At 37.7% G+C, this 25,187-nt stretch overlaps 3 protein-coding genes across 6 annotated transcripts in view; 2 read left to right on the top strand and 1 right to left on the bottom strand.

Annotated features, from left to right (window-relative positions):
• Positions 1-3,613, top strand: part of dlgap4a (discs, large (Drosophila) homolog-associated protein 4a) — a 75,478-nt gene extending 71,865 nt beyond the window's left edge. For all 4 annotated transcript variants that reach the window (XM_056733243.1, XM_056733241.1, XM_056733242.1 and 1 more), the window contains exon 13: positions 188-3,613. In XM_056733243.1, the coding sequence (XP_056589221.1) occupies positions 188-412 (225 nt within the window). In that variant the 3' untranslated portion in view covers positions 413-3,613. The remainder of the gene's footprint in view (positions 1-187) is intronic.
• A 259-nt stretch (positions 3,614-3,872) lies between these two features.
• Positions 3,873-7,244, bottom strand: myl9a (myosin, light chain 9a, regulatory). Its single transcript, XM_056733245.1, has 5 exons — positions 7,086-7,244; positions 6,433-6,639; positions 5,732-5,893; positions 5,141-5,343; positions 3,873-4,118 (listed from the first exon to the last, which is right to left on the bottom strand). Exons 2-4 carry the CDS (start codon positions 6,617-6,619, stop codon positions 5,168-5,170), a joined length of 525 nt encoding a protein of 174 aa, XP_056589223.1. The 5' UTR covers positions 6,620-6,639; positions 7,086-7,244; the 3' UTR covers positions 3,873-4,118; positions 5,141-5,167.
• A 1,710-nt stretch (positions 7,245-8,954) lies between these two features.
• pfkfb2a (6-phosphofructo-2-kinase/fructose-2,6-biphosphatase 2a) lies at positions 8,955-23,751 on the top strand. Its single transcript, XM_056733244.1, has 16 exons — positions 8,955-9,120; positions 9,241-9,355; positions 10,572-10,697; positions 11,338-11,434; positions 11,766-11,832; positions 11,979-12,053; positions 12,403-12,459; positions 13,059-13,183; positions 14,509-14,716; positions 14,900-15,046; positions 15,337-15,441; positions 16,042-16,171; positions 16,591-16,653; positions 18,372-18,436; positions 21,794-21,985; positions 22,203-23,751. Exons 2-16 carry the CDS (start codon positions 9,298-9,300, stop codon positions 22,254-22,256), a joined length of 1,569 nt encoding a protein of 522 aa, XP_056589222.1. The 5' UTR covers positions 8,955-9,120; positions 9,241-9,297; the 3' UTR covers positions 22,257-23,751.
• Positions 23,752-25,187: the final 1,436 nt, after the last annotated feature.

Genomic DNA, 25,187 nt, shown 5'->3' with positions numbered 1-25,187 from the left:
ATCTTGTCTGTGTGATGTGAATAAAAAGCATTACTGGATTGAACTGACATAGTGGGTGATGCTCCGTGCGTAGAGTACACAATTCAACATCAAACGTTTAGAAATTCATTTTAATATTTACAGTTAATACAGTTACTTTTAAAGTATTTTCCTGACCAAGTATTGACGGGTGAATGAATGTCCTCAGGAGGAGAAGAAGGCCGCTCCCGCACACACACCAAAGAAGACTGTGAAGGTGAAGACCAGCGGAATGAAGGAAAAGAGCAGCGATTCTGTGGCCGACAAGCAGCGTCAGGAAGCCAGAAAGCGTCTGATGGCGGCGAAGCGAGCGGTCTCTGAACGGCAGAACTCCGCCACTGAGAGTGCAGAGAGCATTGAGATTTACGTTCCGGAGGCCCAGACGCGACTCTGAGACACTACGAAACAGAACACTTACACTTTGTGCACCTCCAAATACGCCTCCCTAAATACGCACTTCCTAGTGACCACTCGGACACCCGTGGATCGGAAAATGTGGCGTGCAAAAAGCAGTGTGGTATATCACGAAAAACGACGAGCAAAAAATGTACAAAAAGAGCGGGAAATTAAACTAGCTTGAATGCTACGACGCCATCGCTGCCACAGAAGAACCTCTCCTTGACGTTTGTTTCTATGGTTACCCTCGTTAAAATGATCAATGTTATAAAAGTGAATTATCTCATGGAATATATCAAGACTTTGTAAATTGTGCTAATATCGAAAAGACGATCTTTCCTCCAGACCCTTTACACGCATCACACACGTCACGTGACCACCGAACCCCTTTTTTTGTTTTGAGCATGCACTCAGGACCCTGCACGTGTGCACTTGCTTCTCATCGGCACAGTCTTCCTGCTCTCACAAACACACTTTGTTTTCTTTAACATTAAATTTGCTCCTGGTCTCCGGTCGGATGGAGTGTTCAGTGGAAGCGAGAACAGAATTTTGAACTCTTGAATGGCGTATGTGAATGTTCAGTGATGTTGAGCATCCGGTCAGTCGGAGCTCTTGATACTCTGCAGATGTCCCGACGATGCAACAGATACTTGAAATGTACTAAAGCTGAAGACGAATAGCACAGATCTCAGACCAGCCCGAGCAGAAGGATTTCACTCCACTTGTTTTCTTTCACAAACTTTTCTTTTGTTTTCAACCAGTTAGCAGTTAAGATAGAGACACTTTATCGTATTTCAATTCAGTAAAATTTGATGCAGAAAACGCACAGCTTGGTTTATTTTCCATGAAATTGCATGTCGCTCTTTCTGTTCCACCTATCCATTCGTGTCTTTTTAATTTTGTAGGATTAAAATGCTTTTTATGATGAATGTTTTAGACCAATTCACCAATGCTCCAGATTTCTACCTGGGTCAACAGTCATTTGTTTTGTAATGTTATTGTTATTATTAATATTATTGTTATTATATTATTTTAAAGTGTTTTTTTCTTTTGTTATCTGTGGTCCAGTCATTCCACGTGTACTTGAGTAAGCTGGATGTTTTCCAGTCGATTCAGGCATTGACAGTAAAGCCAATGTGTGACCAATTAGAAGCCGTCGCTTGTAATAGATTCTTTTTCTTTACAGAAATTAAAGACTTCCGTTACCCAGAATTTGTCCGTAATGTCTGAATAATTTCCCTGGTTGGCTATGTTAAACTCAAAAATACAGAGTAATGTTTTAAAACCGCAGGAGTCTGCACATTAAACTTGAAAACTTTCTTTTGTCACATCATAAAACTACACACGTCACCTTTATGAACTATATGAGTCACCACCTTGTGTTTTCATGAGTTTGCTTTGCATCATGTTATGATTTAAAAGCCTACTTTTGAGTCAACTTCACAGTAAACACTACCCAGTGGTCGAGATGAGATGAAGAGATGTCTAAATGTATTTTTCTGGGTATAGCTGTGAAAGTTTATTCTAACAAACCATTTTAATATTGTGTAGATTTATGGCTGAATATTACGACTTGCCATTGTAAGAGGGAACTTAAATTCAGTTTATTATAAAGTTAAGTAGTGGCAATTTAGAGTGCTTAATGGGAACAGGACTCATGATTCTTGGCGTTTTTTATTGAAACTTTTTTTTACCCCAGTCTGTTGACATCTGTTATAATGTTAGCAATGAAATGACTGACTGATATGAGAATAGATGTCTATGTGCTCAACAGACTGTTTAAAGCTAAAGTTAGTCCGACATTCATTAAAATGCATAAAATTAAGTTAACGACGTTGGTAACACTTTACAAAAACAAGTCACATCAGCATGGGTTAACTAACAATGAGCAACATATTGTGAAAGCATTTGTTAATTTTTGCTGATGCTATTCAATACAATAACAAGTATTCATTTATTTTAGCCAACATGAAAACAATTCTAGTATACTATAGTAATAGTAAGCATACATGAGGGTGTTAACATATAAATCAAATGAAATAATGGGATGAATTCCAAAATGTAATGTTATATAATTTGGTTTTGTCATTTATGTAAACCGTGCTGTAGAAAAGACCGTCCATTTCTGTTCATGTTCAGAGAAATGAAGGTTTGCAGAAATCTGAAACCTTTGGCCTCTCAGTTCTTGATCCTAAAATGATGTTTAAGCAAATCAACAATTTATCTGGACCAATCACAGCTTAGAATGCAAAATGTTTTGAGTTTAACAGCAATAATGTTACTGTTCGATACAGATCAAAAGCAGGCGACGTCACGTGTTTCTAAATTCACCGAAGAATCGCTTGTTATTGAAAATAATGTTTCTACATCCAAGACGTCTCCATTTACATGACATGCTTTTTTAAGGACAACTACAACTCGGCACAACTTTCTAGATTCTGCATGTCGCAGCAATATCTCCCCTATATGGAATCTCTCAGACTGATGATTTGCTTCACTTTCCGTCGGAAATAAACTCCAGATCAACAAAAGCAAAACAGGGCTACACTGGACTGACGGACAGTCTCTGCAGGACTTTCAATAGACTCCTAACTGCCTTTGCATTGATTTCACGTTTCTTTCCTTGAGAGATTTTGTGGCTTGCGTGTCATCTGCTGTAACTAACCAATGATGTTTTCAAGCAGGACAGTGAGGGCTGATAAAGATGACATCTATCACATGTCCAAAAGACACATTTAACCCCCAAATCACAATTTTGTCATTCTTTACACGCCTTCATGTGAAACTTGTTAATCTTCCATGAAACACAGGGATTTTGAGACTGTGGGTTTGAAAAAACATGAGGGGGAGTAAATGAGATCGTTTTGGATGATTTTACTGTTTTAAACACTACATGTACCTAAAACAGATTTGCTTTATTACTGCTGTGGGAATTGAATATGTATTTCAGAAATGAGTCTGATTCTGTGTTTGACCTGTTGAAACAGAAAAAGTCTGAATTATCGAATTGAACGTGTAGACCTAAATGTCATCCCATGTCTTCAGAGTCCAGAGAAAGATAGATTTATAGATATTGTTCATGATTATTATTTTTCAGAACTCACATGTTTTAAAGTAATATAGAGACATACAATGTAGATTGTAGGATTGTTGTGAGAATATTTCTTTTATGATAAAAATAAAGTTTTATTTAACAAGAGCGGTTCAAAACGGTGGATGATTGTTCTTTGTGCTCGATCGATTTATGAATCATAAGCTGAATTTTTGTGCACATTTTTCTTATGGGAATTAATTCCCCTCCTGTCATGTCTAACTTCATACTTTTGTTTTGAGTATATCTGGTGATACGAATATAAACCCACACGAGTCCAGGTGACTCCAAAACATATCCAAACCACAAATTATACTTGCTTAAAAAATATCTGGAATGTGACATTGAAGAAAGATTGTAGACCCAATGGAATAAAAAGTTTATTGTAAAATGATGCGCGTATACCAAAGGTTCCTTTTGTTGAACAAAAAAAGGTAAAATTGTATAGATTTTTAAAAGTGTGAACCGTTCTCAATACATAAAACCAGCAGAACAATGTTGTGCAAACAAGCCACTTGAACGTCACATATTTATGCAACGTTTTCTTCATTTCATATGACATCAGTGTTGAATACCTGCTTCAGTCTTCAATAACTTACACAGCTGGATTTAACTGGAGAGACAAAGAAAGAAAACAGAGTCAATATAAGATTTCATTTGAACACTTCAGCTATTGCCTTGGTGTTCAAATACTCTAAAAATGCATTTTTGCTGCTTGTCCAATTTACTCAACTCAATTAAGTTAATTCTACACAACTTTTGGAAAATTTGGCCACAACATGATATTTTATGCTTAACTGAATCCAGTCATGTTGGGACAACATAAAGGAGTTGTGCTAACATAAAATATTTACAATTGGGCAGAGGATTTATATTTCCCAGCATGCTTTGCGTATACAGTAACTGTATTTTGAGAGATATTTTCTTTAAAAAGCTTTGTTAGTGTTTAATGTTCATTTATCTTTAAGGTTATGAAGAGTTTTTTATATTTTTGAGTTTTGTGGTTACCATTGTTCAGAAAAGCGTTGCTGTTACATTTCTAAACTATAATTTCTGTTGAGCTCTTTAATACAACATCTTCTTATTGAAGACAAAGGAAGTTAAGTCTGAATAGTGTTAAAAATATATAAAAACAATTTTCTAGAATACCTTCATTAAATAACCTAATTGACTAAATTGGGTTTTTTATAATGGTTTTGTGTAAAATAAACATGTTAGTGTAACTGATTCACTTGTTTTTGATATACATCAAAAACAAGACTCTTAATCTAATTCAACTAAACAACATTGCATTCAATTGATGTAAGTCTGTTAAATTTACTGAAATAGATAATGTTACATAAATTATACATAATAAGTTGTGAAACCTGTTGACATACAAAGGTTAATTAAGTTGAACATATCATATAGAAGGTTTCTTGGAGGCTACTTTGGTGTTGTTAGAAATATACAGTGAATATTTATACATGTGAGAAAGAATGCATCCAATGATGAATATTTTAAGACAATATTATTTTGTGACATATTTATCTGTCTCTTTTTGTGTATCTAAACCACGGTTTACTAAATAGTTAGAATCTGTGAACTAAATAGTCTTGAATCTGTGTTTACTGTGATTAGAAGAAATTTCAGCACCTGCTTCATGAATTGAGTTACTGGGTTCTATATGTCGTCTTTGTCTCTGGCGCCGTGTTTGAGAATGCGAGTGAACTCGACGTAGTTAAAGTTTCCTTTCTTGTCGATGGGCGCCTCGCGGAACAGCTCATCCACTTCATCATCCGTGAAGCGGTCTCCCATGGTGGTGAGGAGCTCACGGAGATGATCCTCGTGTATGAAACCTGCAGGGTTTGAGATGTCAGATCGGATCTTAGTTACTACAACAAACGAAAACATTGATGATTAACTGGAGATTTTTTGTAAATCAAGACAATTCAAGAGCTTGAGTTTGTTTTTGTCTTACTGTCCCCTGATATTAGCATTTTAATGTGTATGACTTTATTCTGAAGAACACAAAAGGAGAATTCAAAACCACTGAGACATTTCTCAAAATATCTTCTTTTGTGTTTCACAGAGCACAGAGTCACAAGTTTTAAATATTTATTTTTAGGCGAACAACAATGCTAATATCTGTAGTCAAAGCTGCATTCGAATCTGATTCTCTTCTCAGAATCTATCCTCCTCAGGACTCCGATAATAACTTTCAAAATCACTTGGAGACTGCTGTACCAGAAGCTTCTTCGTCGAAGCACGTGAAGGCGTTCCGTATGACGTCCTCGGGGTCGGTTCCGTTCAGACGTTCTCCAAACATGGTGAGGAACATGGTGAAGTTAATGGGTCCTGGAGCTTCACTCATCATGCCCTCTAGATACTCATCTGATGGATTCTTTCCTTCAGAAACAAGAATGATTTCACATGAACGAATAATGCTTCCAGCAGAGACGGTTCTCCCCGCACACGTTAATCCTTGTCTTGGTCTCAAGTGAATTACACTTTTGACAATTTTACAAGTAGTACTAGTGGGATTTTTTGGTGTGAACAACAGTGGCTATCAGACTTTTCGTTGTCAGGCGCCCTTTTTTGTAAGGTGCATGACTTTGTGCCCCCCCATAATAAAGACTGAAATCTTAAACTTAATTTTAATTTTAACCAAAAACATACAATTATATACAATGCTGCAATAATAATTCCCTTGATTTGTGGTCTTATTTTTGTAATGTTTGATTGTACAAAATGTATAATCAATTTCTTAAAATGCCACAAAACCGATTGCCCCCTTGGATCCATCTTTGGGACCCTCAGTTTGAAAACCACTGGTGTACACAAATCAATTTGCTATTTTGTAGTATTGACATTAAATGTGACCTGGCTTCACCCGTGCAATTTTAACTGAAACTAATAGCCAAGAACCTTTCGAAACGGCACATTACCAAGAGAGGCCAACATATCATGAAGATCCTCCTTATCGACGAATCCGTCTCTGTTCTGATCGATCATGTTAAAGGCCTCTTTAAACTCCTGGATCTGTGATTGGTCAAACATGGCAAAGACATTGGAGGTGGCCCTCTGCGGCCGCTTCTTTGTGGTCTTTCCTTTTGCACGTTTGGCAGCAGACATGATGGCGTCAGGGTTTGGTTCTGTCGTGAACGGGATAGAGAGTCATTAGTCTTATCACTTCTGTGGCTGGAACACGTCAAACATAATGATACATTAATGGATATGCATGTGTCCATTTTCCTTTGTAAGAAATGTTATGAACTAGCCAAAAAAAAAAATTATGCAGAATACTCATCTAGTCTTATCTTTATAAAGTTATAAACCAAACAAAACCTTTAAGTCCTACTGGAACAGCAGGTTAAAGGTTTTTCAGATCGTACATATTTCAATGTACCTTACACGCACACATAAAACTTCATAAGATTCACTCTTTTTAAACAGGATCGTACTAAGATGATCATAAATATTCCTCCTACTTTGACAAATATCTACAACTTTAACCAAACTGTTCAGAAGTTAGAAACATAAACGGTTTGCTATAACCAGAACAAATAAGAATAAAAGCACATGATTATAATAACTATACCTTGTTTTGCTGTTGAATCAGGTTGTGAATGTGCGTCTCCGCTGGTTCCTCGGTCAGGCTGAAGGGAAGTTTGTTTAGTTCTTTAGACTTTTCTCCACACCTCCCAGTTCCTGATCCGGCCAATAAGGTCAAACTCCGGCAGTCGGGAATGTTTGGCCATACAAGGCAAAGGAATCCGAGTGCGCCAGACCTCACATATCCTGAGAAACACAGCAGAGTTTTTTTACAATAGCTCGGCTCGGGTCAGACGGAGGCCTTATTTAGCAAATAAAGGACTGAGTGCGCGGCACGAAAGCAACGCTTCCTTTGGAAGTATGACTGTGTAGATGAAGGCCAGAGCCGGGCTGTCATTTCTCAACATTTGCATTATAGGAAAACAGATGTAAAATGATGAGCTGCTGGTAGAAGAGTAGGCCTGTATACAGAGATACAGCTTATGTTAACACACTCAAATATTTACCTACATAAATGGTTGTGTTTTATAATTCATGACATACAGTATTGCGCTTTTTTCTGGGTACTGAAAGCGCTTTACATTGAAGGTGGAATCTTCATGCGCAGCATCCACATGGATGATGCGACGGCAGCCATATTGCGCCACCACACGCCAGCTTATTGGTGGAGAGGAGATCCCAGCCAAAATGTATCGACAACGTATGTTTGAAGAGTAATAATTGTATAGAAATGTCAAAGCAAACGGAGTTATATAAATAAAACAAGTATAGTTGTGGTTAAAGCTGAGTAAGTAAAAGGTTGTAAATTCACGGCCTTGAATAATGATGTTGGAAAAACACATATTTTTCTATATGCATTACTAAAATAATGTTTGCTTACACAACATTTCTCGTAAGTCGTGTGGAAAGAAAGTCTGTCAAGAACATACATATAAATGATCATATACAAATATATTTAACAGTTCAGCATACTTGTATGAATAAACCTTTACATATTCAAGATTATTTTTGCAATTATATATTTATAACACTTCTTACACTATAATCAGAAGTTAGTTTTTAACTAAAGATTATGAGGGTAAAGAAAAAGACCCACATCGATAAGCTATAGACGCTGCAATATTATGACAAAATAAGAATTGTCATTTATAATCTAACTGGGACGTTAAGTAAAATTTAAAAACATGATTACATCATTTGATTTGTATCAATAGTTAGCACATTTAACTACTTACAACTGAAACATAAATTACTTAGAATATAATTAATGATAATATTTAAATGCGTTTTGAATATATATTGTTTGCTATAAAAGTCTTATTTCAAAGTGTTACAGCAGCAGAGTCCGCGACGCACCTAAGCTTTATGTGACGTCAACTCTATCCAATCAAATGGATCCATCAAACCCCTCCTCCTCTAGTCACCATCACTGTGATTGGTTGGCTAGTTGAGCGGGAAACGTCACTTGGTAACAGAGATTTCTGTTCGGTATTAACTGTATAATCCTGCAGTGGGCGCTCGGTGGCTCCTTAAATCCCAGCTCGCTATTTGTTTTACTGAATATACTTGTGCTCACAAAAGTAAAAGCGTTTAATTTTGTTTCGAAGATTGACACCCGACATCCAAATGGAAATTTTTAAATGTTTAATATAAAACGTTGAATAAAAACGCCTCATTCTGTGATGTGACTACACAAACCAGCGAATAGAGAATAAACTAAAAGCTTAATTTCTGTATAGATGTCTGTACAGCAATTTACACTTAACTACTGTCACCGAGAAACTACAAAATAGAAAACACAACGTAGAGAAGCCAAAGAGCAACGCAGAATGATCGTGCTTGACCAATCAGAAACCACTTCCAGGCCGTTGAGCTCCTCCCATTTAGTCACTCACATAGCTCCCGGTTTATTTTATTTCTACGTGCTTGTCGCCTTTGATCTATTAACAAACGCAAACGCGCTTCCTGAAACACAGCGATCACACTAATGCCCTTCTTATTATAAAGCTTGTGCAGAAATGACATTTTTACGCGAGTTAAATGTAAGATGTCCCGCGTGGTCGTGTATTCTGTAATCGTGGGTGAGTTTGTGACATATTTGATGTTAACATTCTCGTGGATGTTATTATGACAGCATGTGTGATTAAACGCCTGGACGTTTATTAATAATATCTGACTGACGTCATGTGATACATGGGCAGGTGGACTGACCTCCGCTGACCTGTGAACTTGCGCATTAAAGACCACCGGTCAGAAACATGGACCACCGTAATGACAGCAAGAAGACGGAGCCCAGAATCATCGAGAAGAAATGTTGTAAGTTGTTATTATAATTTATACAAATCAGACTGATTGTGATATGCAGAGTGACTAACTTTCCAGTAGGTTACAGTTCTTTTGTTACTTATTGAGTGACCTCAGGTTAAGGGTCAAAGAAAACAGTGGTGATCGTTTATGAACACTTTTGAGGGTTTAAGTTAATACTACAGTATACTTTACAGTAGTATGCGTTAACAAAGTGTAGCAATAGCATTCAATATACAACAGCATATTTTTATTAACTACATTTTATCATAGTGAACATAAACATATACTTCAGTATGTGGACTGATTCATTCTCAAACAGTATACAGCAGTTTGTCTTGCTGGTAGATGAATTTGCCCTGATGGATTTGTGCTTCGACTTTGCACTTTAAAACTTTTACAAAAAACGATTTGGACCGGACGGTTGAGCTTTAACATGTTCACTCGAGCTTAACATGAAATTTGGAATTTGAGCCATGGGTCTGAGCTGTGTTTTTGGGGAATGTCAAGGCCAAATGGCGTGTTGGGTCCTGTTTCTCATCTTTAGCGAAGAGTCATTTGCAGAAGGAGAAATAAGTCAAGTGTGGCGACACACCTCATTACATCACTGTGTTGCAGGATGTGCTTTTTCTAACACCCGAAGGTTAGGTTATACCAGGTCATATAGTTTTTGTTAATGAGCCAACCATCATCATTTCTAATACATTGGATAAACTGCTTACCGTAAATATGAGGGTTGAAATCTCACTTGGCACCATTTAACACAAACATGACTGTCAGATGTGATGTTAGTTTTCTAAGCGTCTGCACTTGTGATTTGTCTGGACGTTTGCATGATGATGATTATCACACTTTCATGTTGTTAAAGCAACACACACTTTTTGTTCTGTATCTAGTCCTGGAATCCTTAACTCGGTGTGGTATGAAAGGTCATAAATGATTGGCATATAGAGTGATAATATTATTTCAGAATAAGACATTTGAAATGAGAAGCATAACAGATCAGTCTGTTACATCTATAAAGAGAACGTGTTGATAATAAACGTGCTGAATCTGTGATTTATTCACATTAAAATATTTCCAGGAACAAACTCTGCAGAGAATCTATTTGACACTAAACAAACATGTGAATGTGAAATGTGGAAATGTTATGAGGGTAAACACGTCTTCTGTGAACAGACACTTCCTCTTGTGAAATTGCTACATCATTGAATGTGTTTATATGTAGCATGGGCGTCGTACATGACCTACTCCCCCACGGTGATAGTGATGATCGGACTCCCCGCGAGAGGAAAGACGTATATATCAAAGAAACTGACACGCTACCTCAACTGGATCGGGGTTCCAACAAAAGGTGAGTGTGAGTTTATTAAGAGACCCGTCTGATTCTGACAGGTTTAAAGGTCCAGTGTGGGAAATTTGGCAGCATCTGGTGATGAGGTTGTGAATTGCAACCAACGGCTCACTCCACCCCTCCCTTTCGAAGCGCTACGATGGCTGACACAGAACGAAGATATGGCACGTTTTTGTTTCTATGCTTAAGTAGAAAATGTATTTACGAAGCACGTTCTGTAGAGCAGTTTGTCTGTTTAGGGCTACCATAGACACAGCAGGACAATTCCCATGTAAGGGAATCTAGAAATTGCTCATTCTAAGATAATAAAAAGATAACACTTCATTACGTAAGCTCTTTATACACCTCTGAACACATAGTTGTGTAAATTATATTGCATTTCAGTCAATAGATCTTCCAAAAAATGACACATCAGACATTTAAGAAGCAGGTTAATCAGAGCTTTGATTGAATGCATTGTAATATTTCGACAAAATCTTCACAATATTTGATTTTGATCAAGCTGCTGCAGTGATTTCCCTCATTTAATTTCAGATTTTTTTAAATTTGACCTTCAATATAATTATATTTTTAAGTTTGCTTAACACTGGATTTACCGTAAGGATGGTTAAATTCCCCTGTGTGTGTTGTCTTTTATCAGTCTTCAATCTGGGTGTTTATAGACGCGAGGCGGTGCAGTCGTACAAGTCCTTCGATTTCTTCCGTCATGACAACCAAGAAGCCATGAAAATCAGGAAGTAAGTGTCTGCATGTACAGTATAAACACAGGATACGTCCAGACTAACATTACACACGCTATACTGTAAAGACAAAACCCAACATTATGTTTTGTAGCAAAACGACGCATCTAAACCATTCAGAGATTCGAGAGGTCGTATTTTTCAAACATGTTATATAAAGTCTACATAGCACTTTGCCGTCTGTGATTTACAAATGGTAAATAAAATCTATCATTAAAGCCACTTTTGATATTTCATGCTTTAATGTCGGTGTTGTAGACCGATGACCGGCTGATGAACACAGTAACTGATGCTTCACAGTTTAATATGATCATTCTGTTTCTCTCAGGCAGTGTGCGATCGTGGCTCTACAGGATGTGAAGTATTATTTCAGTGAGGAGGGGGGCCAGATCGCGGTACGTGTTTCTTTTCACAGATTTTACATTACATAGACAATATAAAAGCATAATACTTGTAAGGTTTCATGTGCCCACGTGTAGTTCCAGACTTGTGTGATGTAGTGTCATGATGATGTGACTGTGATTGTGTTCGTCTCTGGCAGGTTTTCGATGCCACAAACACGACCAGAGACAGAAGGAACCTCATTCTGAGTTTTGCGCAGGAGAACTCGTATAAGGTCAGCAGATCACAGAACATGAAATGTTAGCAGTTTGGCCATCATCAAGTTACACGGGACAAATGCTTGATCTCATATCCGATGTTCTTAATGTCTGTCTATAAACCGGTAAAACATATTTGTCTGTCTAATCTATCTGTATCTGTCTTGATAAAGTTGAAAAGAAGCACAGTCAGATGTAGAAGAGATAGTTGACTTACAAATGAAATTGCTGTCAATATTTTACATGCTAAGAGATCAACCAGCATACTATCCTAAAAGTCTCTGTACAGAATAGAGTTGAACAGGGTTTGGGACGGGATGAAGGTCATGGCTGATTTGTTGTTTAATGTGATGATTTTGTGTGCAGGTGTTTTTTGTTGAATCCATTTGTGATGATCCTGAAGTCATAGCTGCCAACATCCTGGTGAGTGAAATCACAGAAATAATTTCCATACTATCTCTTCATCACTACAGTTACAGAAACACTATTCTATTATATTCTATATCATCAGACATTCATTTACATTTAGTCATTTAGCAGACGCTTTTATCCAAAGCAACTTACAAAGAGTTCGGGGAGCAATACAAGGTCAAACAGAAACAATAAAACAATAGGTGCAAATAACAAGCAGGGGCGGACTGACCAGTAGGAAATTCTATCAAAGTCCAGTACAGCCGTCCCACCGACGGTGCCATCATACAATCAACCAACCCACTCCCTCGTTGACAGAATTGGTGGAGGGCCGATGTGGGCCGAAAAATCCAGGTCCGAATTTGCTTCCCAGTCCGCCCCTGATAACAAGTTACTAGTTTCCACAAAAGCCAGAACAAGGCTTTTTTATTTTTCATCATGACATTTGCTGGGTAGTTGGGATGCAAATGTTTTGGTTACAGTAACTATTTAAGTTCAGTTCTTATTTTACTTAGAAGTGTGACATTACAGAAGTAAAATAGATAGAGGAACACATGTAAATGTAATTATTATTGCTAGCTCACGATAGAGATGTCATGTTTGTGTTCTAGGATGTGAAGGTGTCCAGCCCAGATTATCCCGAGCGACACAGAGAGAGCGTTATGGATGATTTTCTCAAAAGAATCGAGTGCTACAAAGTGACATATCAACCGTTAGATCCTGATCGACATGACAAGTGAGGTCTACTTTTCAATTTTTATTTATTTGAGGTTTTATTATGAGAAAGTTTTTCGCTTAAAACATTTCCTTCACACCTTTCAGTGTTCCAAAATGATTTGTCATTAGTATAATACAATGTTAAATTGTGACATTTCAATTTAAAGTTGATTTTAATATAAAGGAATAGTTCACATCAAAATATGCCCCCATTGACTTTCCATAGTAGGAATAAAAATGACTATGGAAAGGGAAAAGTTTGAAATGAACTACTCATTTAAAGGGACAGTTCACCCAAAATGAACATTCTTTCATCATTTAAAACCTGTTTACATTTCTTTGTTCTGCTTAACCCCCCAAAAAGATATTTGAAAAAATGTCAGTAACCGAGCAGATCCCATTGACTCCAATAGTATTTATTCTAAATACTAGTGTGAGATGGTGGTCTAGTGGGTTAAACCACTGAACTGATAAATCAAAGGTTGCTGGTTCTATCCCAACAGCCACCACCAGTGTGTCCTTGAGCAAGACACTTTACTCCATGTTGCTCCAGGGGGATTGTCCCTGTAATAAGTGCACTGTAAGTCACTTTGGATAAAAGCGTCTGCCAAATGACTAAATTATAAATTATAATTATTATTCTCCCTACTACTGCAGTAAATGGGGAAGAGATCTGCTCGGTTACTGATATTCTTCCAAATATCTTCATTAGCGTGTAGCCAAACAAAGACATCAATACAGGTTTGGAACAGTCTGAGGGAGAGTAAATGGTGACAGAATATTCGTTTTTGGGTGAACTATCAGTTCATTTGTTAGTCAATAATACCAGCTGATTTTTTTCACAAAGTGTCCAGGAGAGGGCGTACGTGGACCTTCAATGAACTGTAGATTCCTCACACTGGATATTTTCTAAGCCATCATACATTTGTTGATTTTGTTTCTCTAATGTTGATCATGGATAGTTTTCTTATAGTACATTTTAGAGTTGAATATTCATTGGCCATTCTCAGATTCGTCCAGGATCTCTGTAAATTCATACAGCAGAAATCCTTTGGACGCTCCCAGACATTTCTAAAATTCCTCTGGCAGTATTTCTCAACATCTCCGGAACGGTTGCTTTGAAGATTGAGTTAGGAGATTAACTCTATTCAGCAAACACTTCTTCCCCACTTGAATAATCAGTCAGAAATGATAAATTATGGGGTTTTTGCCATTTAAAGTACAACAAAATGCCTCCTGTTTCAAATAAAACTGGTTAACAGGTTCTCTCTCTCTCTCTCTCTCTCTCTCTCTCTCTATCTCTCTCTATCTCTCTTTATTCTGCACTTGTTTTCTGTTTGTTAGAGATCTGTCGTTAATCCAGGTGATCAACGTGGGTCAGCGTTTCCTGGTCAACCGTGTTCAGGACTACATCCAGAGTAAGATTGTGTACTACCTCATGAACATTCACGTACAGAAACACTCCATATACCTCTGCCGGCACGGAGAGAGCCAACACAACCTGCAGGGCTGCATCGGGGGGGATTCAGAGCTCTCCAGCAGAGGAAAAGAGGTACACATCAACCTGCTGTGTCTCTCGTTGATTTACCACAACTAAGAGCTGTTTACATGTAATGCAGGATGGGTGAACCCCCAGCTGATGACACGCGTCCCAGCATGCACTGAGCCAGCTCTTTATCACACACAGGTTTGGAATGCTTCTGGTCTTGTTAATTCCTTTCCCGCTCTGTGTCAGTTTTCTATAGCCCTGCGTGGGTTCCTGGAAAGCCAGAAGATCCCAGACCTGAAGGTGTGGACCAGTCAACTCAGACGCACCATCCAGACGGCGGAGGAACTGGGCGTGCCGTACGAGCAGTGGAAAATACTGAACGAGATTGATGCTGTAAGCTTTTATTGGAACAGCAGGGCTTTTGTTTTTCATCACTGTACTCTTCTCATCGTTTACTGTCGAGGTCTTTTTGTGAGAAGTCAATTTGAGGCAGATGTTTAATGGAGGTGTGTCACACTTGACTCCTTTAACGCGCCTACGTTCATTCGGTTCTCTAGTGCTTACATGGAAATTGGTGGCGTGATTATAAACAATGTTCCTACACTTTCCTGGAAATTAGAAATCTAAGGAAGCAGACGGGTTTTTCATGTGAAAATTCTTTCTTTGTTTGTGTTTTGTGTCAGGGTATTTGTGAGGAGATGACGTATGAAAAGATACAAGAAACATATCCATATGAATATTCTCTCAGAGACCAGGACAAATATCACTACAGATACCCAGGTGGAGAGGTATGTGATGTATTAAACTAGTGTTTTTTTGAAGGTCGATGATGATATTGAGAGAGCAATGTGGCCGGTCGGTCGATATAATGAAAAACATAAAAAACATATCAGACCTAGTCTGCCTATAATTAAAAAAAACAGGATGGTACTATGTACCATTATTTGCATTAAATTATGTATTGTATTACAGCAAAATATTTTACACAATAGAAATAAAGCATTGTTACTAAACTTTGTCTGTATTACAATAAATCAATGCCATCTTTTGCATTACGGTGTGACAATTTGAATTAAAATGTGACTAATATTTAAGTCATGAAAATGTTTAAATCGTCTTGCGATATTCAAATGTGTGAGCCCGTCTGTCATATTATGAGATTAAAAATTTGATTTCAAGCAGCAATTTGGCTATGATTTCAATCTCTAACATGGCCTTACTTAGTCAATATTAAACGATATCAAGGTTGTATTTTTACGTAATGTTCTTAAGTGTATTTAAATGACAAAAAATCCTGTACTTTAATGAGTTTTCACACACATGGTCATGTATGAAACGCTTCTCTGTGAGGTTCTCATGAGAGTTTGGTCTCTGTTCTCTTGCTGTAGTCGTATCAGGACCTGGTTCAGCGTCTGGAGCCTGTCATCATGGAGCTGGAAAGACAAGGAAACGTGTTGGTCATCTGCCATCAGGCTGTCATGCGCTGTCTGCTCGCTTACTTTCTGGACAAGAACGCTGGTACATCACGTGTGTGTGTATGTGTGATAACAGAGGCAGGGTTCCCAAGGGTCATGGAATATCATGGAATTTTAAAAGGTCTATTCCAGACATTGAAAGTCATGGAGCTGTATATATTTTTTGTCGAAGTCATGGAATATCAGGGATTCACTTAACATTCTAGTTTCCATTTATCAAAATGTAACGTGTTTTTTACACATTTTTGCATATTGTTATGGTTTTCTTTAGTGCCATTTTATTCCCTTCCTGCTTGTCACATGGAAATCACTTGTCAAATGCAGTCACCTGATGCTTTTAACTAAGGAAAAAAATGACAGGGGAAATGTACATTTCAAGAGCTTTGGCTAAAAACGACCAATAAGAGTGGGAACCATGAAGTGGTTTTGAAGTTTTGATTTTTGTGCGATTGTTTTCCACAGATGATTTGGCCTATCTGAAGTGTCCCCTCCATGTGGTTCTGAAACTCACTCCAGTGGCTTACGGTTTGTGTCATTTATGAATCTAGAAACATCTGTAAGAAACAAAAGTTCAAACTGTGGACTCTGACGATATCATGCCATATACAGTCAGGTCAATAAATATTGGGACATCGACACAATTCTAACATTTTTGGCCCTATTCACCACCACAATGGATTTCAAATGAAACGAACAAGATGTGATTTAACTGCAGACTGTCAGCTTTAATTTGATGGTATTTACATCCAAATCAGGTGAAGGGTGTAGGAATTAAAACAGTTTAGATATGTGCCTCCCACTTGTTAAGGGACCAAAAGTAAAGGGACAATTGGCTTCTCAGCTGTTCCACGGCCAGGTGTGTGTTATTCCCTCACTATCCCAATTATAACGAGCAGATAAAATGTCCAGAGTTCATTTCAGGTGTGCTATTTGCATTTGGAATCTGTTGCTGTCAACTATCAAGATGAGATCCAAAGAGCTGTCACTATCAGTGAAGTAAGCCATCATTAGGCTGAAAAAAAAAAAAAAACCCATCAGAGAGATAGCAAAAACATTAGGCGTGTCCAAAACAACTGTTTGGAACATTCTTAAAAAGAAGGAACGCACCTGTGAGCTCAGCAACACCAAAAGACCCGGAAGACCACGGAAAAGAACTGGTGGATGACCGAAGAATTCTTTCCCTGGTGAAGAAAACACCCTTCACAACAGTTCAGATCAAGAACACTCTCCAGGAGGTAGATGTATGTGTGTCAAAGTCAACAATCAAGAGAAGACTTCACCAGAGTGAATACAGAGGGTTCATCACAAGATGTAAACCATTGGTGAGCCTCAAAAACAACATCCTATGGACAGATGAGACCAAGATCAACTTGTACCAGAGTGATGGGAAGAGAAGAGTATGGAGAAGGGAAGGAACTGCTCATGATCCTGAGCATACCACCTCATCAGTGAAGCATGGTGGTGGTAGTGTCATGGCGTGGGCATGTATGGCTGCCAGTGGAACTGGTTCTCTTGTATTTATTGATGATGTGACTGCTGACAAAAGCAGCAGGATGAATTCTGAAGTGTTTGGGCAATATTATCTGCTCATATTCAGCCAAATGCTTCAGAACTCATTGGACGGCGCTTCACAGTGCAGATGGACAATGACCCAAAGCATACTGCAAAAGCAACCAAAGAGTTTTTGAAGGGAAAGAAGTGGACTGTTATGCAATGGCCAAGTCAATCACCTGACCTGAATCAAATTGAGCATGCATTTCACTTGCTGAAGACAAAACTGAAGGGAAAATGCCCCAAGAACAAGCAGGAACTGAAGACCGTTGCAGTAGAGGCCTGGCAGAGCATCACCATGGATGAAACTGAGCGTCTGGTGATGTCTATGCGTTCCAGACTTCAGACTGTAATTGACTACAAAGCATTTGCAACCAAGTTTTAAAAAGTGAAAGTTTGATTTATGATTATTATTCTGTCCCATTACTTTTGGTCCCTTAACAAGCGGGAGGCACATATCCAAACTGTTGTAATTCCTACACCCTTCACCTGATTTGGATGTAAAACCCTCAAATTAAAGCTGACAGTCTGCAGTTAACGCACATCTTGTTTGTTTCATTTGAAATCCATTGTGGTGGTGTATAGAGCCAAAAATGTTAAAATTGTGTCGATGTCCCAATATTTATGGACCTGACTGTAAATAAAATCTAAAGTTTTTTTAATGTTTTTATTACATGTTGTATCTGTTACAGGCTGTAAAGTCGAAATGTTTGACCTGAAAGTTGAAGCCGTGAATACACACCGGGACAGACCGCTGGTAAGAAAACAACCTTTCATAATATATATTTATATACCTTGTCTTGAGCTGAAATCAGTAGTGCTTGATTTATTTGCTTTGAATCGGAACGAACTTCCCGCATTACATTTAATTTACAGGTACATGTCAATCGCATGATCTTGGCACTGTGCGTTTCTAAGTTAACGTAACAAACATCTCGCTGTCTCAGATACTCTAAAGACTGATTTAGTTTATATTCAGCGTCAGTGACTGACAGTGACCTGAGTTTCATAAGTTAGCAATCTGTTGTTTGGGTGTATGTCAGGACGAGTTTAACCATAAACACCCTCGCTGTGAGACCACACGTCTGCGGTCAGAGACAACAACACTCGTCACTCTCTCTCTCTCCCCCCGTCTCTTTCTGAAAATAGCTCTGGTTGGATGTTTTTCTCATTTCTGAGTGGATGAGATCAGCCGTCGTCTCTGCTTCTGTTGGTTCAGTACAGAGGGAGTTTCCCTGCTGATATTTACCACATTTGGACATTGCTGTGATACTTATAGAACTTGTATTAATGAAAATGTGTGTTTTATTTTAGCTTTTCTAACGTGATTCAAAAATGTATTTGTAGAGCGTTTTATTTTTACCATTTTGCGTTGTTGCAAAGCACCTTTTATTAAATGAATATGTGTATCGCCAGTAGAGACATGAGGAAAAGACAGTATAGAAATAACAAAAGTGTTAATAAGACAAATCACAGAGATATCTTTATCGTCTCTGTCCTGCTGAAACCTTTTATCTCCAAATTGCTGATTTTCAGCAAATTAAAAAAACACTGAACTTTTTCAATGATTGACGACTGAGTTGTCAAAGTTGAAACGCACTATTTAATAGGGATGCACCGATATAATTTTTTCGATATCGTTACCGATTTATCAAAATACCCATTTCAATACATATACCGATATTGGTCAATTGCATACAGTAGTACTACACAACCTTAGCTAGTTTTTCTGCTTTCAATTAATTTAACTGAACATGATTTAGATCCATGTAACATTTTAAGAGAGGCACAAGTGTAAATGTGCCTAAATGTAAGTTAAGATAAAAATAAAATAAGACAACATGGCAAACTTCAAAGGTGATTTTTGCTATTGAATATTTATTTTATTAAAATCATTTACTCAAATTTGACTTAAAATTGAACATTTCTTTAATAAATTTAAATAAAGTCTGTGCTAATTATTTTGCTCATAGAAAATCATTGGATATTCAGACATCCTACTCATTTACCTCCATGTAGTTAATGTATAAACTAGGGACCTATGAAATCCATTTGATTTTCTCCAGAATTCAATTTTTATCTTTCTGGATTCTGTTTTTCTTTTTCTTTTGTGGTGTACAACTATTTTTATATGAACCAGTATCTTGCATCTTTTTCTTTTTTTCTTTCTGTGTTGTAAGTCTAATAACATTTAATAACTAGATTTGTAAATTTTTAGTAGCAGTTTTGTCACGTGGTTAACTGGACTTAATTTTGACGGCTTGGCGCAAAGTTTGACAGCAGCTTCTCTCAAATGAAACGCTCGGTAAAATGCACCTGAGGTAAACTCGCATCACAGAAATCATAGAGCCCTAATAAACTGAAATATTTTCGAAAATCGGAAAGAAGGAAAGAAACAACGTTCTAATGTCCCGAACAGGCAATTTGGGTTAATCATTTGTCAATGTAATGTCATATATGTTAGTGAAAGACATGTTTATATTTAATTTGTCAAAAAACCTGTCAAAATGATTTGCTGCTGTGAGTTATTAGTTTTGAGCAGTTGTTATCTGTGAATAACGAACCTGCATATGTCGCGACTGGCCAATCAGACTCATGCATTCCATCAAGCCTTGTCATAAAACTTTTCATTGGGTAGATATTTACAAGTTACAAGTGATAAACATAAAAGGATAACGAATTATGGCAAAAAATCCCGAACTATGGAGATCAGAGGTGTCAGAAGAATTTAAAGGTCTCATGAACTGGTCTTAAATTTATTTTTTCTACTGTTATATGAGGTCTACTTATGACTTTTGTGTGGTTTTTACATTCAAAAACATTAAAATCAGTAAGTGATAGGCTATTTTCTACACACGTTTTGAGGCCAGCTCTACAAATGCTCGGTTTTATTGGGCGTGACGCATGGGACACTTTATAAGTAAACGCCAACTGCTTTGAATAGAAAACAGCTTGCGTAGTTGGAGCCTTCTGTGAATTTGGTTAGAGACGTAACGGTAGATTACACATTAGCACCATTCACTATTTTCACAGGGCATCATTATTATCTGGAGACCTCCTATGATTTATAAATGACCTCCCCACATCAGTATTTCATGTGACTCAATCGCACGGGATGATTTTACTCAAATTTACTGACTTATTTCCTGGATGTGATGGCAAGGCTTTGGGTATAGTTTGTATACCCATTAGTTGTATTACGTTTAATGATATATGACCGTACCTGTCTGCATTTAAGCCCGTGATCGCAAACCTGACAAAAGATCACCACGATCGCGGGTCTCAAATGTTACGAGAGTTTCCATGATAAATAAACAAACGGGAGACTCCAGGTAACTTATGGATATCACCCAGCACCCGAAATTATACCAAAACACTTCAAAACAGCCTCCATTATTCGCAAACGAATGGATGAAACCTTGAAAAATCATATATGAGAAGAAACAAAAAAACAATAATCAATAACTGAGGTCACCCATGTATAGAAGACTTAAAGGAACAGTAAAAAACCAGTCGGGTTCATTGATAACAGTTAATGAGGAAAATAAAAAGTGTTAAAGGTCCAGTTTGTAAAATATTTGCTGTAAAATATCCAAAAACCACATGGCCATTTTTATATATTTTGTTTGGCATAGTACTTACAATATATCAGATGTTTCCAACTACTTGTAAACCGTGAGAAAATCAGCAAATCTAAAGAGTGACACTGGGCTGTGTAGTCGCCTATCTATGGCGTCACATCCGCGTCACTTTTGTTACCACCTTTACTGATGTAGAAATCGCATGACAACAGTGTCGTGGACAAATGTGGAAGTAGTGTCTAGAACGCCCCTAGCTTGTTTCGAGCAGTCTCTAATTTATGAACTACAATTATACGCACTCATCTATAAAACTTTATTACTTTACCTCGTCTGATTGATAGCCATCAGCGGTGGAGTAGAAGACGACAGATCTCATCATTCCACACTCCTTTACATGCCTTCATATACAGCATTGTTGTTGTTTTGATCATGCGCCCTCTAGCGGCAGTTTATCAACCTGTAGCTTTAATCTTGACTTTCATTCTGGGTGAGCTCAAGATAAACACTTCTTCTGATGTATATTGTGTTCTCAGGGCAGCAGCAGACACCAGATGCCGCCCACTTTGCTCAGGAGAAACAGCTTCACGCCGCTGTCCAGTCAAGATCAAGTGAAAAGGCCTCGTCTGTTCAGTGTGGGCAATCCACCGCGGTTAGCAAGTTTTCCCGCTTTATCCTCCACACGATTCCAAGGGGCACAGGAGAGCGAGGAGCTGAATGAGAGCCAGGTTTGTGTAAACCTTTGATGTTTCCTCTTAAATCTGAGTTACGTTACTGAGCCTGCAGGACCCCTCGAGAAGAAAAAAAACCTTTGCATGATAATCACTTTGCTTAAATTTGCAGGAACACAAAGCATGTGGGGTTATACAAACATATTCTGTATAATCTTGTGTAGAAGCTGCAACACCACCAACAATAAAGTAACCAGTGTGTTCTGTGTCGCAGGAAATCATGGACTGCTTCAGCCCATCAGGCTCAAAAGATGCCGTCCAGCAGTGAAAGCACAAACCAGCAATTTTATTGCACAGGTCAACTTAACTTAAAAATGTTCCACACGTTAACGAAATTAAGATCACAGTGTAACAAATGCAGTTGTGTAGCTTGGAGAATTGGTACATTTCCCGGCTGTTTTGTGTAGCACAGGCAATAACTGCCCAATGCCAATGATCTCCATCTTTAAAATGAGATTGACCCACATTGATAAACTATTTACAATAGACGCTGCAATTATTTTTATTAAAAAATAGGAATTGTAATCTTTAATTTCACTGGTACTTAAAGCCGAGTGGGTATGGGTTAAGCTGACTGGTTCTTCAGTTTCAGGTGAAACTTTATTTGCATTATATTTCTAATTCTTGCGTCCTAAAATTATGCCACCGCCACAAATGAAACTCAGGCTGAATTTTTATTTGTGTTTAGATGTTAGGTGATGTTATTTTTGAGTGTCTATCACAGCGTTGCAGTGCTTACAGTTTTTGATGTTTGTAATTATTGTATTGCATTTAATGAATGTCTGATGATGTGATGTCATACGACAAGGAAAGGCCTATATATGTTCCACTGTACTTTCCCTTCTTTTATAATTGAGAAAAGGGACATCAGGGTAGTTGTTTTAAGAGAAGTGATTGTTTTTAACGGTGATGAATGTGTCTTTTTTAAACAAAAACAAACGCAAAGTATCGCCATTTATAGGGTTATGTAACAGTTCTTAGTCTCGAGCCTCCTTTGAACTACTGAGTATAGTGCTATAATATTTAATGATCTTAAACTATGAAAAGCTTTAAGCTAATTTTACATTGAATGCTTTGTTTTGTCTTAGATTCGTAGAGATATTCTGTAGCGATCTGTTTTGTGAATTTTGCATGTCTTATTTTAAGTAAGTGACGCAAAAAATATGTTGTTAAATTAAAGCGTAATGTACTTTTTATGTATAACAGTTATGAAAGTATACTGTATTCTGTTAGTCAAATGACACACAACGTTTCTGCATTGCAGTTGCTTGCAGCTTACACTGTGTCTACACCGGACGCGTCAGGCGCGGCGACATGACAACCTGCTTGATCTCAATGGGTTTCTAGTGTCGCGTCCAGTGTGGACAATTTTTTTTATTATAATGGGTTCTCATGCGTTTTTAATGTCTTTTGTCGTGTTGCGTCGCGCAGGTCGCATCTGGTGAAGAAAAGGTGTAAATAGACTACAGTACAAATATAAATACGATGACATCATTAGGATTGTTGTAGATACAGTAAGTGCCTTTGCATTGCAACCTAAGTGTAACCGATGAAAGCCTTCGATGCCATTAATAGCCCAATCATCTGTCGATCAAACGCCACTTTTTGTTTTATCACAATGTAGTTCAGAAAAAGAATTGTGTTCTGGTTTCATTTTGAAATATTTATTATCACAATAGCAATGTAAGTACCGTATGTAAAACTGTATGACATCATGTCATTGTAGTCGATGAGGCCTCTGTGATCCAATAAACCTCTGATGAAAGAAATACAAAGTCTTCAGTCATTTAACCGCATCATAAATGTGCAAGTCTTCATTTACTTCACTTCAACAAACAGTCAACGAGTACTGAATATGTGAAGTCATCTTTGGATACTGAAGTTTAAATATGGCAAAGCATTAAAGCACTTAGATCCCTTTGGATAAAGTTTTTATTTATTCAGTTTACTATTATTTCCACCAAGTTGTGAATGAAACAGTGGGTGTCAGCTGCTGGCAAAGCGAGACTCATACATGATGAACTGTATATTTCTATATTTTTTTCACATTGACTGCAGTCCTACAAACAGTTCTGATCCGGTCCAGGCCGGTCTTCCATGATGAAAAGGGCGGTTTGTTGGTCATGGACATGAGCTAGGTCACAACGGCGGTCAGTTGTGAAAGTGTTTATTTCTAGCTTGCCATGAAATGCCACCGAGGAAAATAAGTCATTCCCGTCAAAAATGTAAAGTTTATATCCGTGATAAATGTAAATGTAATCCGAAAGAGTAAATGTTTTTCTTCTGATGTTTGGTGATTAGAGGATGTTGAATCGGTTATATCCTGGAATTTAGGTGAAAACAAATTCTAGCCAAAATAAAACCCGCCTGTATTTCCCCAAACATACAACAAGCCCAAAAAACATAGGCTGGATGTTGAACTTCATGTTTTATTGCGATTCGCTGTGCAGAATATAATGATAAATTTGATTATATTTCCCATCTGATTCATTTTATATTGAATTCAAATCAAGTTGATATAATTGAATCCCGATTCGCTTTTCTGCTACAGCCCATTACGGTTTTATTTGTACTGTACTAAAACCACAGTATTCACAAATTGACTATGGTCTCACCACAGTAACTAGTTTAACCATGTTATGTATAGTCAAATGGTTATTAATCTGCCAGAAAAACATGGTTACTACACCTTTACTATAGTAAAACCATGGTTGCTTAGTTTTAAATGGTGTTACATTCCTGTTTGGGGTCTGTCCAAAACCAACGAAAACACACATTTCACATCATGAGGAATAAATGTCATCATGTGAAGTCATCGCCTAATAGCAGCGGTCTTTAATGTCATGTTTCTCTTATGGGTGGATATGAAGCATGTTATAAAAAATGTCTTTGAAGGATTTGTTAATCCGCAGTGACAGTGATTTTTACTTTGAATGGAAGAGAGCAGTCAGACTGACAGCAGAAACTGTGTGACGTGTTTGTAGTAAAACAGTTTTCCACCCGCAGCATAAGGAGTAATGATACAGGGTGGAGTGTCAGTGTAATGACAGAATGAGTCAAGGACCTGTAATGTATGTCTCCTGTCGGCCTCACCTCACCTGCATGTTCATCTGGATCTCTGCAACGCTATTGCGGAGGATGTTACCATAACATTGAAAGTTTTCTGCTCTGATATCAGCACACATATCAGACTTTGTGT

The sequence above is a fragment of the Triplophysa dalaica genome, chromosome 20, assembly GCF_015846415.1.
Source record: "Triplophysa dalaica isolate WHDGS20190420 chromosome 20, ASM1584641v1, whole genome shotgun sequence".
NCBI classification, from domain to species: domain Eukaryota; kingdom Metazoa; phylum Chordata; class Actinopteri; order Cypriniformes; family Nemacheilidae; genus Triplophysa; species Triplophysa dalaica.
The sequence above is the reverse complement of the archived record's forward strand: the minus strand, read 5'-3'. Positions and strand labels throughout refer to the sequence as shown.

Excerpts from the sequence above, each read along its gene's own strand:
- myl9a (XM_056733245.1), bottom strand. The coding sequence starts at position 6,619 with ATGTCTGCTGCCAAACGTGCAAAAGGAAAGACCACAAAGAAGCGGCCG. Across the intron at positions 5,894-6,432 it reads TGATATGTTGGCCTCTCTTG|GAAAGAATCCATCAGATGAG; the intron begins GTAATGTGCCGT and ends TTGTTTCTGAAG. Across the intron at positions 5,344-5,731 it reads CTTCGACGAAGAAGCTTCTG|GTTTCATACACGAGGATCAT; the intron begins GTACAGCAGTCT and ends CAAACCCTGCAG.
- pfkfb2a (XM_056733244.1), top strand. The coding sequence starts at position 9,298 with ATGGACCACCGTAATGACAGCAAGAAGACGGAGCCCAGAATCATCGAG. Across the intron at positions 14,717-14,899 it reads TCTCCAGCAGAGGAAAAGAG|TTTTCTATAGCCCTGCGTGG; the intron begins GTACACATCAAC and ends GCTCTGTGTCAG. Across the intron at positions 18,437-21,793 it reads CACACCGGGACAGACCGCTG|GGCAGCAGCAGACACCAGAT; the intron begins GTAAGAAAACAA and ends TTGTGTTCTCAG.